At 29.0% G+C, this 16137-nt stretch overlaps 1 protein-coding gene across 1 annotated transcript; it reads left to right on the forward strand.

Annotated features, from left to right (window-relative positions):
* The first annotated feature begins 10013 nt into the window (after positions 1–10013).
* On the forward strand, positions 10014–15430 carry Hb (hunchback). The gene is made up of 3 exons (XM_074247800.1): positions 10014–10283; positions 12103–12307; positions 12660–15430. The coding sequence occupies exons 2-3, from the start codon at positions 12134–12136 to the stop codon at positions 14508–14510; spliced, it is 2025 nt and encodes a 674-aa protein (XP_074103901.1). The 5' UTR covers positions 10014–10283; positions 12103–12133; the 3' UTR covers positions 14511–15430.
* The last annotated feature ends 707 nt before the right edge of the window (positions 15431–16137 follow it).

Consider the following 16137-nt stretch of genomic DNA (forward strand, 5'->3'; position numbering starts at 1 on the left):
TGTAAATTTGTTTACGTAAATGTTTTGAAGAAATTTTTATGCGTCATCTAAAAATTTACCGCATGAAAAAAATTAACCTTAACTTACAGTTTACTAATTAGAAAACCATCTGACCAAAAATAAACGATTATTCAACTGAACCGTAAAAAATCATCTACTTTAAATTATTGACATAGATGATTCTCCAAAATTTTTTTAGTTATAAAACTGTCTATTTATATTTACATTAATAAAAAAAATTAATTGATTAATCGTTTAAAAAAAAAAAAAAAAAAAACTAACAAGTGTAAAAAGCAACTGTTGTACTCAAATTTTTTTATCGAAACACCAGTGTATCATGTGCAAGGTGAAAATTTTTTTCCAAGTTTTTTTTCAGCGTAGAATTTTTTATTTGGGTTGAAGTATATCGGAGGACGGAATCTCAGCATCCCCGTAGTTTCTCCCTTCGCTATTATGTTGAATAGTATCTTCGTCCTGCTCTTACGGACTTTGAATTTTCTACATCTTCCTTTCTCTGGTTTTTACTTGGCCATAAACGATAAAAAGGAGCCTGAAACCGGAGGGTCGTTTAATGTCAGTAGCTTGTGTGATGGTGCAGCGCGTGGCGCAACTCAGCGCTTATAATAAACACGGAGGTCGTTAGACGGCTGTCAGACGTACACAAACCACCTCTTTTTAATTTAAAGTCTCTATATTGAGGAAGTCTTTAGATAATTATTCTTTCCGCACGCGACAAAGTGTTTTCCATCAGAAAAGGAAAAATAACACTCGCTTTACTTCATTTTCTTCAAATAATAATATTAAAAAAATAAAAAGTAAAAAATTTTACATTTTTGAGAATTCATTAAATATAAAATATTATTTTACACACATAATAATACATGATATTTTTTTAGATGTATTTATTTTTTTCCACGAAAAAAAAAAATAAAGAAATACGATTCATTTAATGACTCATGACAATTTTATCCCATAAAATGAAATCCTTTTTCTATCTATAGTTTTGTTTTGTTTCCTATACATATATGTACATTATACAGACTCTTCTGCAGTATTAAGGTTTAAGGTACATACGCATATTTGGCAGCTGTGGCTTATTCTTAACATAAGATTAAAGAACCGTGTCTCATTTTCCATGAGATCGCGCCCAGCGATTCTTTGCTCTCTATTTTACAGCTTGACATCGCGCTCGTGCCTTTATTTTCATCCACCTACACATAAACGCTCTCTTTCTCTCTCTCTTTTTTAATATATATAGAAGTATACATGAATTAAATACTAAAATACTGCGTATGATAATTATCAAAAGAAAAAATTCGATTTTAAATGACAACTTTTATTCGTTTTGATTGGCGTAGAAAATTGAAAAAACAAAAAATAATTTCTAATAAATACAATGGGCTTCTGTCTGAATAAGTATCGAGCGTTAAAACATTTGGAGAATAACTATTTGAAGCTATAATTTTCACCTTTTCAAATTTGGAGCCTCCCTTTGTTAAATACGAAACTAATTTTTCATCTGTTCGTTTTCTTGATAGGTATAAAAACGTTTTGGAAAATAAATACAACCTGGTAAACATATCATAGAAAATGTTGGAGATCTATTCTTCACTTAAAAAATGATTTATCAATTTATAACGAAAGTAAATATAAATTTGAAAAGATTATAATTAAATTTTTTAATTGATGAAGATTTTTATAGCAATCAGAAGATCTTGCTCGATTCAAGAAGAAGAAATTCTCCAAAATGATGTTTTCGGTTTAAGATTATATTTTTTTTTAATCAAGTTAATTATTTTTATCAGTATAATAAAAAAATTTATAAAAAAAATGAATGACTTTATTTTAATAAATATTAAAAATAAATAAAACAATTATTTATTACTCCACAAAAAGTGACTCAAATTAATCTAAATAAATAAATTTTATCAATATATCTAAAAAATAATTTTTTCAGAAATATAAAAAAATTATATAGATCCATGTGATCAGAATTTTATTTCTCAGATGAAATTGAAAAAATAATTGGGAGCATTTGTCCATGACACGAAATTTATAAAAATCTCACACGGCTCCCAGCCTTAGTGTACTCGGAGTATTTTATATTGTCAACTTGTGATGTATATAATAAAATAAAATATAATATAACGAAATGAAATGAAATAGAATATTTGAAAGAAAAATCAAATATATATATATATATATATATATATATATATATATATATATATATATATATATAAATGTGTATTAGGTGTTGGGAACTAAAACGATTGATTTTGATTGGTCACTACTGGGTTACTTGGTTACCAAAACAGTTCCTCTCCCGTCAACCCGATAAAGAAGAGAGGCCTGTAAAATAAGACGAGGGGTCAGGCTCATATCGAGAGGGGTCACCCTTCGAACAAAGCCCAGAACGCGGCCTTTGCACCCCGGGGTTAATATGCGGGCAACTAAACAGTGCCGATGGACAATACAAGATTTATAGTTGACCATTGCACGTACGCGAATGTGCGACACTGGACATTGTCCAACAGCCATCGCGTATCACCAGCGGTACCACGATCACCCCTGGCTAGGGATTCCTAAAACTCTACCAACAACCAATAACGCTCAGCTTAGGAGCTTGCTTCTAACTACTGACTGTTCTGATGCTGATTATTGCTACACGACATCTCCTCCGGCTTTTTCATCACCAGACATTTTATTTTATTTCAAAAGATATATGTTATATATATATATATACTTTTTTTTGTGTCGGTCGAAAGTTCCTGGCATGGATCTGATGGACCCCCAGCATTCTTCTCCGCTCAAAATTATTACCACCGCTTTACTGTGCTTGTTAGGACTTTAACGACCGGATTTTTCTCATTACAAATCAACAGAAGGAACTTTATTTTGTTTGTTTCCTCCTTCATATATGTATTTATGATGGACCAATAATAAAATAAAATAAAATAAAATACATTGGTAAAAACTCTTTGTACTGTAAGTACATAAACCTTTTTCAATACTCGCTCACGCAGAATTCAATATCATTGAGCGATATTTATTATAAATCCAGTATATCTAGGGAAATTGGAGTAATGATAGTAAATACTAAAGGGCGATGCTACTGGCTATTTATTGGGACAATTGGATGTCGTTTGTTATTCTCAAATTATTAGAATTATTTTTTTATTTTTAATTGAATTTTTTTTTTTAATAATTTTAATAATATGCAATATTATTTTTTTTTGTCGAATTAAATTTTTTTGAAAAGTATTTTGAGAATAATTTAAGTCTTAATGTGTAATAATTTAGCTTAATTACAATTATAATCAACACGTGGTGTAAATTCTTTACTATAACTGAGTACAGAATATTTTTTACACTTACTTACCTAGAAAAGCTTAACAAAATTTCTTCTTCTAAACCTTTTATGTTAATTGCCTTCAGAATTGACATTAAAAATTTTAATATGCAAGAAAAGTAAGTACCATAAGTTATGACTCAGACAGCTTATCAGAGAATCTTTGAATTGAGATTGGGGTATAATGAGGCAATAATGAATATAAAAGAGTAAAAGGAAAAGTTGGAACCTCAGGTACAAATTGCTCGAATAAAAATTTGTAAATTTAACTACAGGGCCAAGGATTTTTGTCATTATCGGCACAAATAATGTCATTATGATGCCAAGTACTCTAGTCATTTGCTAAATTCGTATTAGTCAAGTGTTTGTCTATATCAATATACACGTGTTTGTGTATATACGACATGAATTTTTGAAATATATTTTACTTATAGAGTATGATTAAGTTCTGAATAAATATTTTCTAGATTACAGAAAAAACCCCCTTTCTATGCAGGTATATTATGTATTCCAAAATGTATAATTGAAACAAATCATTAAGCTTAAGTATGCTTGTTCCTATTACAGATTTTCATCTAATTATTGTGTATACTAATATTTTTATTGTTTTTCATCATAATACGTTTGAAAATTCGTCTAATAATTAAATTACTATCATTAATTTTTATTGATTTATATTTTGATGATAATAATTGCTATAATTAACACTTACCATATTTACAATCACGATAAATAAATTTTTTATTTTTATAAGGATGAAAAAAGTTTAATTTATAAAAAAAATAATTTTTTCTTCAGTATTATACTTTTAGAACATAATTACGTCAATCAATGAGTGTTTTTTTACAAATTTAGTTTTAGAAAGCTATAAATATAATTGAACTTTGATAAAAAATTAATAAAACCTTCCTAATTAATCAACTATTTTTTTTATTTTTCAATAAATTGAAAATATTTTCAAGTATTTATATTTATATCCAATATTTTCAAAAAAATTAAGTTTTTAAATGATCTATTTCTCCACTAACACTTCTAATGCCAACAACAAACGGATAAAAATATATATTCCGAAATTCGAGATAAAAGACCAAATTTTTCCAACTGTGGTTAATCGTAGCCACTGGACCGCCATAAAGGCAGCTGTATAACTACCAAAACATCTTGGGTATCTATATATATGTAAAAAAAAAAGTTCTTTAAAAAATATATAACTCTCTTGTAAAAAACGGAAGTTATTAATTATGATTGCAATAAAGTGATGATTATTTTATTATCTTATTATAAAATAAAAGTAATTGAGTTTTATTGAATCTTAATTTTGAAAAATGAGGGAAAAAAATCAACTCGATACTTAATCTTTTTCTTTAGACTTAAATAATTTTAAAAGGGCTGATTTTTTTGTTCAAAAAAATTTTAATATTGTAAAAGATAGCCATCGAGATGCAGGCACTCGATGATGAATGAAAGAAGTGGAGCGTGAGATAGGATTGGTTTTGTCAAGAGTAATGTAAAGAAGACACAAAATCGGATTTTCTCTAAACACAGCCTCCACAATATCTAATATTTTATTATATTAGAGCCAAGTCCAGCGTGGCGATTATTTTCATTTCAGTTTTTTTATTCTGTTTTTATTTTTTTTGTATCGGCTTTCCTTCATCGAGGGGCACGCGGATTATTCATTTAAAACCAGAGGCGGAGCGACAGAGAACGCTTGCGCGTGCACCCCATGTCCCCGTGATAGATCTTAGAGGCAAGGGAGAACCCTCTGGCACGCGTTAATTCCGGCCACTTTTCAAACCTTACTCTCTCTCTCTCTCTCTCTCTCTCTCTGGACCCCTTGGCCCTTGGGATTTTTTTTATTCATTCCTCCCCCTTTATAATGCATTTTTTTCTCATTTTATTTTTTTTATTCATACTTCCCTATTTATACTTTTTTTGTACATGTTCTTCGTTTATAAAAAAAGTCCACCTTGGACTGGACCTACCAGTAGCCGATATCCGATACTGGATATGATGTGACGAGCCAGCACGCGTCGTCGCGAGACTTCCGTCTGTTCGGTTTTAAATTTTTTACTCTATAATAGATTTATTAAAAAATTAACAATGTTACTTCTTCATTTTTTACTTCAGAAAATAAATTTCATTCTAATTATTAGACAGTTCATGATATTTACAAATCATATAGAGTTTTTATACTGAAAAATAAAAATTTTGATATTAATTTATTTTGGCAATATTTTAAAATAGAAATTATTATTTTTTTTTTTATAGAATTTTAATAAAAGTATCGATTGATTAAAAAATATTTAATTATTTCTAAAGGAATTTTAATTTATAAAAAGTTGTTTTATTTAACTAAAAATAAGAAAATTTCTTTAAATAATTCTTTAATCAAATAAATTTTTTATTAAGGAATCCAATCCAATAAAGTTGATATTTTTATCTTCTCATTATTATTAAAAATAATTATTTAATTTACTATTAACGTATGTCACCTAATAAATAGGATTTAAGAATTTTTTTTTCTTTCTATTAAATATTTTTAAATTAAAAATCATTTCACTATAATATTTTTCGAAAAATTTCAGAAAATATAGAATAAAAAATTCATATTACTTCATAGTTAATATCAAATTATTTTTTGATATTATTTATACTAAAATTCTCCCTACAGATCCAAAAATTTTAGCAAATCACTAAGCTTTATATTAAAATTCAAATAGACCAACGGAAACGACAATAGAAGAGCCCATTAAGAATGCGTTTAATGCACTAGCGTCTAAACACAATGACCATCAGGAATGAATAAAAAAAAACGGGGAAAAAAATATACGTATGAGGAAATAAATTTCAAACTATATAATAGTCGAAAAAAAAAACCGACGCATCACACACCGGGCCGTGTTTTTTGAATACGACAGTCCCAAACCTACAAGTCAATTTCTGAGTCCTCTTCAGGTCGTCCAGTGTCTACTCTAAAAAATATATATAGAATAAATTGTTGATCGATCTACCACAATATGGATGCTTATATGTACCTTCACGCCATTTCAATAGCCGAATTCCGGAAGTGCGTGGACCTTTTCAGATCTTTATAAAAAACTCAAGATTTCTATTCGTACACACAAACACATACACACACACACACACACACACACACACACACACACACACACACACACACACTGTGATTTGCACTTTTATTTTATTTTATTCATTCAGCCGATCAATGAAAAAATACATATGTGTCATGTACACAAATATCAACTATAAAAAAGTTAAATTTTATTTTAATGGATTGTTTTGATCTTTTATTTATAATGGAGATGATACTGTCAAAATGATTCCTCAAAAAAACGAGGGACACTTTTTTATAACCCTTCTTTGTGAATTAGCGTAACATCAGATTACACAAATCCGGGTTTAAACATCTAGCTAGATAGTGGGGTCATGAAAAGTTAAACCGTATTTGGTTTATATACTTTTAAAAAGCCTGTTACACGCCCGAAGCACAAAGGCTGCATATACCACACACTCAACCTGTTGAAACTATCAAGGGGAGTTTTTTCACGCGTTTTTTCTTCTAATAGCTCTATCGGTTCACATATAGCCTATAATAACTCTGGTATCTGAATACTTATACAGTAAGTTTTTTATGTTCTGTTATTCCTCTTGAAACACCTAGCCTGAAAAAACAGGAACCTGTTGAAAATAGGGGAGTTTTTTTTACCACATATCTATTCCGCGTCATGTACATCAAGGGTAAAGGCGAGGGCACTTTTTTATTAAATTTTTTGTAGCATAGCAATAACATAAGGTCCAAATAACAAATAGCGGAACAAGTGCATCTACCTGTTGAAAAATTTTTTATGGAAAAAGACAATTTGATAAAATTTTTCAAAAAAATTTTCTCTTTTACTTGAATTTTTTTATCCAGAACATCTTTGTTTAGTTCCCAGGGTTTTTTATTTACTCAACGGCTTAAACTGTTTTTTTTTGTGGGTTAAAATGTGACAAACTTTTATGCTTAAGGAAATAAAAATCTTGTTTCTGCATCTGGTAATTTTAGTCCGCCTTTTTTTTTTTTTTTGGTTTAAATTTGAGGATTTTTATAATAAAAGTAGGAAGATAAAGGAAAATAGAAAACGGGCAGGGAAATGGGAAGGTTGAGGTATGGAAAGGATTAAGCTAAATAGCCGTGGTATTTTCAAGTAGTTTGACAAAACTGAATAGGAGAAACAACTAAAAAAATATACGAGCCCAATAGAAAGTGAATGAACTGGTTTAGACTGTTACTTATTTAATGGAATAAAAATACGGGTTAAAAAAATTTTTCCAAAAAATTTATGCGGGTAAAGAGTTGAGGTTGGAGACGAATTTCGGCTTATCCAGGTATGAATCCTAAACTAATCTCCATGTGTTTTTCTTCTTATTTCTCCGTCAAATGCTTTTTATTTTATAAATATGAATTAATGATAACTTTTTTGAATAAATGAATAATCACTAATTTGTGCTTTAAAAACTGCGTCGAATATTTTGTTAGAAATGAAAATCGAACGACGCATTCAAAAGTTACAGTTACTCAATAAATATATTTTAAGCTCTAAGAGCTCAAATTGTGAAACCGGTGCTTTGAGCTTGAAAAGTTCACATGTAAACCGAAAAATACATTTCAAGGGGCTTCAAATTCGAACTTAGTGAGAAGTTCTAGAGTTTGCCTGTGCAGTCAACCGATTTCTAGATTTTTTATCCAGTTGTCATTACGAAAAATTAATTCCCCAAAAGATACGTCAAAATTTTTATTCCATCAAAAATTTTTTTTTTAAAAACAATTTTGAGTACCAGTAATTAAAAAATAGAATACCATTCATCCGTTAAAGATAAATGAATTAAATTTTCAGGATTTAATGGCAAATTTTATTTTTATAAATAAAAAAAAAATCCCTATAAAGTGAATTTCATTTTAGGGGGAGTAAATTAATTAAAAGTCATGAAAAAATAATTTCTCAACATAGATAAATATTTTAACATCGTTTCAACACTGAAAATGAATTAAAATATAGCACGTGTTAATTTAACACCGAGATTAGAATTTAATAGCAAAAATTCGAACTTTACCTGGGTTTTTTTTTTTATAGTGTACGTGTCCAGACAAAGCTATCGTGACGAATTTGTTTTAGTATTTAGTGTCGACATCTGTATTTCTACCAAGAGTTTTAAATACCTTTCTTTTATTCCGAAAAGTTTGGAAAAAACAACTTTAAGTATTGCTTGTCATTAGCGCTCACTTGTGATCTGAGTGTTCAAATTATTATCTTGCAAATTTCTCATTAACTATAATTAAATATAATTTTCATAATATTTCTTTAAGCCTGATTGAGATAAATATACAATGAAGCTTCAATAATGACGTCTAGATGAATATATGACGAGCTCGTAACTTTCAATATTTTAGGATTTACTTTCTTAGCAAGTGAACACTTATTTAAATACATTTAAAAAAAAAAAAAAAAAAAAAAAAGATAAAAGTGAATGCTAAAACTGCAAATTACAAAAATTTTAGAAGGAATAATAGTAATCTTGATCAAATAGAAGCCTGACTAAGCTCTAAGTTATTATATACAATAGTTTTGTATTAGCAAAACTGAAAAATTTATGGCTGGAAATATAAATACATTTTTGAGATTTTATCATAAAAATCTTTGAAATTACGAGAAAAAATAAAAAAAAGTCTATGGGAGGGTGACTTCAATCCACTTCCACCCTCACTCGTCAGTATTACCGTTTCCCATACGGTCCAAGTTCCACCCCTTGCCAAATCACAAATCTGCCGTCTGCGTTTCATCCCAACGAAATAGGAATGGCCGCGGTGTACGGCCATATTATGTATATATATACAGCTATAAAAGCCTGCATCAGCCCTAATGTCAAATAATAAATGAATGTATTTTTTTTTCTCGGTCGCTGCGAAACCCCGATGGTTTGATCGATCGATCGTTTCGTTTCATAAAAAATACGAATAATATTTATTTTTCTATCCATTTTAAAAGCATAAATATTATTGAATAATTTGGATACAGAAAATTAATATTGTCTTTAATGATACTTGCATACTTTTTTTTTAGACTGTTTCAATCAGATCTATGCAATACCTTACACTGATTAAAAAATTATTGAATTAAGTTCAACTCTATTTTTAGCCGTAAAAAGGTAAAAAATGAACATTTTCAAATTTTTTTTTTGATTTTGCTTGTTTTTACGGCGCATTTATGATTAAAAATGTCTCTTAAGAAAAAAATTAAGATTTCGATAGCTTTGTTAACTTCAAAAATTGGAAAAAAATTTTGGCTCATGTTTTTGGATAAAATATCTATTTTATATTTTTTCAAAATATTTTTTTTTGAAAAGTACATAAAAAAATGAACAATTAAAAAAAAACTAAGTTAAATATTATAATTTTCTAAAAAATTGATAAATTTTTAGTAAAAAGAGTGGTGAGCGAGTCTCGGAAATGTACTATGCGCATGCGCCAGAATTTTGTTTTGTATTGGGGGGCTCAGAGGCAGCACGTTGATTGGTCGAAGAAGTGGCCGGTAGGGGTAGTTCGGCTTCAGGCCCATGCTTTCCGAGATGCTATTTAAAGCGGAATGTTTGGCGGAACTTCACTATTCTTCATTCGGCAACCCTCGAATGAACATCGAGCTGAAACTTGACCATCAAAGTTTCAATCAGTCGTTCGTTTGGGTGTTTATTATTGTCTTTACTATTCAAATGCGCGCTTGTGCAAGTAATAGTGTTTTTTATTTGAATCTGTTATATTGATAACAGACAGTATTTTTGAGTTTTTTGTTATACGAACAATATCTGGTGAAAGTTTTTTAAAAGTTCATTTTCCGATTGGTCCTTTCGGATTTTCAAGGAGTATCAAAAGGTAAATTTTTGATTTTTATTTTATCTACATAATTTATTTTTAACATTATTTATTATGTTTTTTTTTTTTTTTTTTTTTTTTTTTACGATTTTATGAAGTATATAATTTGTAACTTATAATTTAAATTATAAAACAAAAAGATCATGAAAAATACTATCAAGTACTTTTTGTTTTTTATGAATAAATTTTTTGTTATCGTTATCGGTATGTTTTTTTTAACGCGTGTCAGTTTATAGTGTGCAGTCGGTGATGTAAAAAGATTAGATTTAAAATAAAAAGTTGAAATAATACCTAAATACTAATCTTATTAGACATTCATATCAATAAATTTACGATCAAAGTACGTTCTAAACAATTTACATAAAAGTAATTGATGCATTCAACAATAAATTTCTTGGAATTTTTTCTTTACAAAAAAATGTTTGCTGTTTGTTTTCAAGATTTTTTCATGAAAAAAATTAGCGAAAATTAGTAATGAAAATAATTATCATTTTTCATCTTCACAAATATTTTTAATCATAGAAAAACGCTAAAATTAGAATGAAATAAAATTTGAATGGTACTAAAATTGATCGACATAAAAATATATTTTATAGCAAGAAAATTATTCTGAAAAAAATTCAATGAGAAAATTCCGCATGTGAGAAGTAAAAATGACTAAAAATAACGAAAACTGATAGTAAAAAAAATAATCATGATTCGTTTTCACAAAATTTTTCTATAAAAAGAAAAAATTCGCAAAATTTACAATAAAAAAAAAAATTTGTTTAATTTTGTCGTAAAAATATAAAGCCAAAATTTTAATCAACGGAATTTTCACGTTTCATTTTCACAAAATTTTTTCTATAATAAAAACAAGCAAAAATTAAAATTTGCATGTGTGATTTTTACAAAAATTTTTGTACCATAAAAAAACTAGCGATAATTAGAGTTAAATATTTTTTTTATAAAATTTTCTTATTAGAAAATTAAACTATCAAAAATTTCAAGTTTTTTATATTAAATTTTTTTATAAATTCTATAAAAAACTTACTGGATGAGATCGGTTAATCAAGAGGGGTAGTTTGTCTAGATAGTAATTATTATTATCCAGTAGAATTGACGACTCGAAGGGAGCCAAAAAAAAATAAATAAGATAAATCGTCAGCTCTATTTTATTTTATTTTTTTCTATTATTCCAATTCTTTGTTTTATTTTATTTCGAAGCAACGGAAAAAAATTGAAAAGCGTAGCCTGTTAACTAAAAAAGATTATATGAAATTTATAATTCTCTTATTTATTTTAGGATTATATATTTAATGTTTTTAATGCGATCAGTAATACCGATAAAGTGGTTGTCCGTTTGATATCTTTTTATTTTAACTTGCCGTATATGCCGAATACTACTACCAAAGCACGTACTGCAATTGTTTTGATTTTTTTTTTACTCGGTGACTAAAAATTCTCTGAATTTATGTTCATTTATTTTTTTACCACTTATATTTTATTATTTTTTTTTAATCCATTATTTAAATAAAATTCATTAATATTTTTTTTTTTTAAAAAGAAAAATTCTGTCATTAATTTTGGTATGAATATTATTTATTTTAATCAAAAAATTTAGCTGTGAATTTTTTTAAGTAAATTCTTAAGTTTTAAATTTTTTCAAAAATTTTTATTCAAATTTTATATTAAAAAAAAATTTATTTCAATTCATTTGGTGTTTGAAAAACGCTTTATAGAATTATAGAATATGAATTTATAACTCTTACTCAAATAAATGATAAGTTTTTGAAAAATAAAATTTTTCAAATTGCTAATAACAAAATAAATTCAACAGGCAAATGATCTAAACGAAGAAACGCACCACGATGTATAACAACAAAAAAAATGAACCTGATCAGGACTCATCTCTAGAAAATTATAGTGAGAGATATATGTACCGGGAACTGATGTTTCCACTATCAATGAACATGGACCTGCCCATAGACTCGCCCATTAACCTGTCGCCGAGTACTTCATACTGCTACGCATCACCTAGTATAGTAAGTAATTTTTCAAATTGATAAATTTTTGTCTTTTTATTTTATTTATACTCTTTTTTTTTTGTTTCCCTCGTTGCGTATATGGTAAAAAATCCTTCCGCCATCTTTCATTATTTTCCCTTTTTTTATCTGACTTCCCCGTCTAAATTCGTCCACGCATTCGACTCTCATTCCCCTTTGTTCATACTCCTCCCTTAAAATTCAACCCTCGGTTGGATTTTCTTCCCCTTTACGCGATTGCTCACACAAAATGTCCGATGCAACTACTTGTTCCTAAATTTTTTTTTTTTGTATTTCTAATAATAATATCAATATCAATAATTTTTACTAATTGAATTATTAAAAATTACAGACTCCAGAAAGAGACGAGAATCACAATAGACTTACCAGTTACTCTAATCGATGTAGGAGTCCGCCCATGACTCCAACTGAAATTTCGTCCTGGCATCTTTTTTTGGGTTCAACGGAACCGATAAGGAGAAGTTCAGAATCATCCTGTTATGATAGTGACAATTCAAACCCAAGATCACTATCAAGCGCCGAAGACCTCTATTTATCATTCCATAGTTCTGTTGAACAACCCGGACCATCAGGGATGATAAGCCAACCCAGACCATCAGGGATAATGATGCAATACGGATCACCAGCGATAGAAATGCTATCCGAACTATCAGGGATGACTAGTCAACCCGGACCATCAGGGATGAGAAGTCAACCCGGACCATCAGGGATGAGTAGCCAACCCGGATCATCAGAGGTGATGTCAAAAATTGCGCTGCGAAAAGAGAGGAGTCAAAAGAGGAGAGCTAAGAAAGAAATGAATGAAATGGAACGTATACTGCAGAATATGCCGTCTACTAGCTCATCACAACCGTCTTACCAGCGTAGAGAGTTAAGTCAGTCACCAGTTCCCTCAACATCTTCAATGGGCAATTTTCATCAAGGGCAATCAACTCAGATCCGTATTTGTCATGACGGTTCAATCTTGACAAGTCCTAATAACGTCCGTACGCCAACTCCCACTAATAATAATCTTCTTTATATGAAAAAACGTACTTCCCGAAAGGCCGTCAAGTATAATAACAATAAATTGACACAGGAAGTGTACGAAACGAAGCCTGGGTACAAGGTTCCACGTTACTCACAAGGAAAATTTTCAACGTATAATTGCAAGTATTGTAGTAAAAAATTTTTGACAAAACATGAATTATGGATTCACTGTAGACAACATTTGCCACCGCATAAACGTTATGAGTGTTCGGAGCCTTATTGTGCCTTTGTTACTAATCTCAATCATCATCTCACTTATCACAAGTCATTGCACCTAGGACATAAGCCATGGACTTGCAGATTATGCCCTTACATCGCCAACAACAAAGCAATGATAAAGAGTCACGAAAAAATGCATGTTGATTTTTATTTCTACACCTGCCATGATTGTGTTTATGGAAACAAATACCTTCACATTTTGAAAGTTCATCTGCAAAAGACAGGACATAAACCTGGACGAGTTTTTGATATAGATGGAAATGAAATTAATCAAGTAATTGATGTTTACGGAAGGAGACGAGGCCCGAGAGTAAAGAGAGTTAAAGCAGTTAGAACAGTTAGAGCAGTTAAAACAACTAAAACAGTCAAAAGAGTTAAAACAGTTAAAACAGTTAAAACAGTTAAAACAGCTAAAGCAGTTAAAGCAGTTAAAACAGGTAAAACAGGTAAACCCTCTAGGCGAGTAAACCGAAAACAGACGCAAACTGTTAACGAACCTTCAACTTCATCTCAGGGTCTTAGTGATAATTTGCGTCAGGAAAATCTTGTTGAAGCTCAAAATCTTGGACAAATGGCTACTCAGTCGGGAAGCATGTCACCACTCGTAGAACAGTACCATGCAAACTCTATGTATTTGCAAAGTATCTTGTCATCTATGCCAAGCACTTCAGGCACGCAGATGGGACCGAGCACCTCATCAGCCAATAGACCTTTGGACCTCAATTTGTTAATTGCGATGCAAATTTTTTCTGCTACAAATGCTACAGTTCCAAGTTCTATGGGACCTTCTCTACAAGAAGTTGAAGAACCTCAAGCCTTGAATTTGTCGATGAGGGACTCTAACAACCAGCCCTCAATCAGCGGTCAACCCTCCGGAGCTGGCAAACGCAAGGGTAAGACTATCATCAAGTACGTTAAGGATCCAGACCAGTAGGAGACCACATCACATTACCCGTGAAAATCATCCACAGCACTAGCTGTAAATAAGATTCCCGAATTGAAAAAATTAAGTTGAATGAACTACTGTACTAAAACAATTAATTTCAGCGGATCTAAATGAATCTAAGGCTGATAATTTAAATATTTTCTAATCACCAAAGCTACCCCTTACCACCGTGATAAAATAAACTTGTTTGTTTATTTTACTGCTAATTAAGTGGTAAAATAAATAAACAATTTTGTTTTTCTAGTCTAAAAAATTTAATTGTATTTTCTATTTCAGTGCAATCTAATGTAGTCATTTGAATTATTGCCAATATGTAATATTATTTGATTATTTAAATTATTTATTTCAATTTAATCTACAAATTTACAATTATCATTATTGGCATAAACGGAAAGGGGTACCTAAAGTAGCTGTTAATTTTGATGAGACCAGAGTATCTCTGCTTTTAAAAGATTTATTCTCCGTATTCTGATCTCATTTAAATTTTACAATTTACAGTAATGTAAAATTAGATTCTTGTCAAAAGTATTTTTTATAAAAGTTTACAGTACTTGTCATAATCAACTCATAAAAATATCTGATATTATTATATTATATTAATTAATATTTTTTTGCCGGTGAAGTTAGGCGAGTAGCCTAGAGAGCCCTCAAATTAACTGACCGGCCAGACGTGGGTTCGCGAAGCTCAAGTCAGCGATACGACTTGAGTAATTAAATTTGACTCAAAAAATTACAAAAAGACAGATTAAAAGAATAAATTACTAAAAAAAACAAATAAAAATTAAACGGATGACAAAAAAAAATATTAAAAAGAAAACAAATTGAACAAAAAAATTAATTTTTTAATAAAAAATTTTTGATCTATGTATGTTGATAAGTTGTACATATATAAATAGTTTCTTACGATATATTTAATTTTCTATTTTTACTTAATGGCTGTGTTTAGGTTTACTAAGTTCTAAGCAAGACTGACTTGCATTGTTTTATTATAGATTTTTTAATAAAATAATATAGCAACTTTAAGTTGTTGCTACAAAATATGCTAAGATCCACCAAGAACTTAGTAAACTTGAACGCAGTCAATGATTCTATATACTTTAGGATAATAATAAAAAAAAAAAATAAAAAACACAAAAAAATAAAATAAAAAAAAAAAAAAAAAAAAAAAAAGAAAAAAAAAAAAAAAAAAAACAAAAAAAAAAAACAAAAAAACGAAAAAAAAAAAAAAACGAAAAAAAAACAAAAAAATGTACTTATTATTGACTTTTATGTAACCCTACCTCCCAATGCATGAACTTAGTCATTTATAATTTAAAAAAATATCAATATTTATTTATAATTAGTTTTAATAAAATTATAATGAAAAAATTTCCAAGTTACAAAGAAAATTTGTGGCATGGAAAAGATTCCCTGACTAGTAAAAGTAGCAGCGAGTCTCAAACAATTCACTGGATTCCAGAACTTTTTGGGCCAGTTTTTGAAACTGAAAAAATTTCTTTGTGTCAAGTAAGTATTAATAATAATTAATTCATAATATCTTATTTAGTATTTAATAAATAACTGTCTTTAGTCTTATCGTGCTCATCAAGAAAAAATAAGAACACAATTGATATCA

The sequence above is a fragment of the Cotesia typhae genome, unplaced genomic scaffold (assembly GCF_013202065.1).
Source record: "Cotesia typhae breed Kobodo isofemale line unplaced genomic scaffold, CoteBio_Ctyphae contig_5, whole genome shotgun sequence".
NCBI lineage: Eukaryota > Metazoa > Arthropoda > Insecta > Hymenoptera > Braconidae > Cotesia > Cotesia typhae.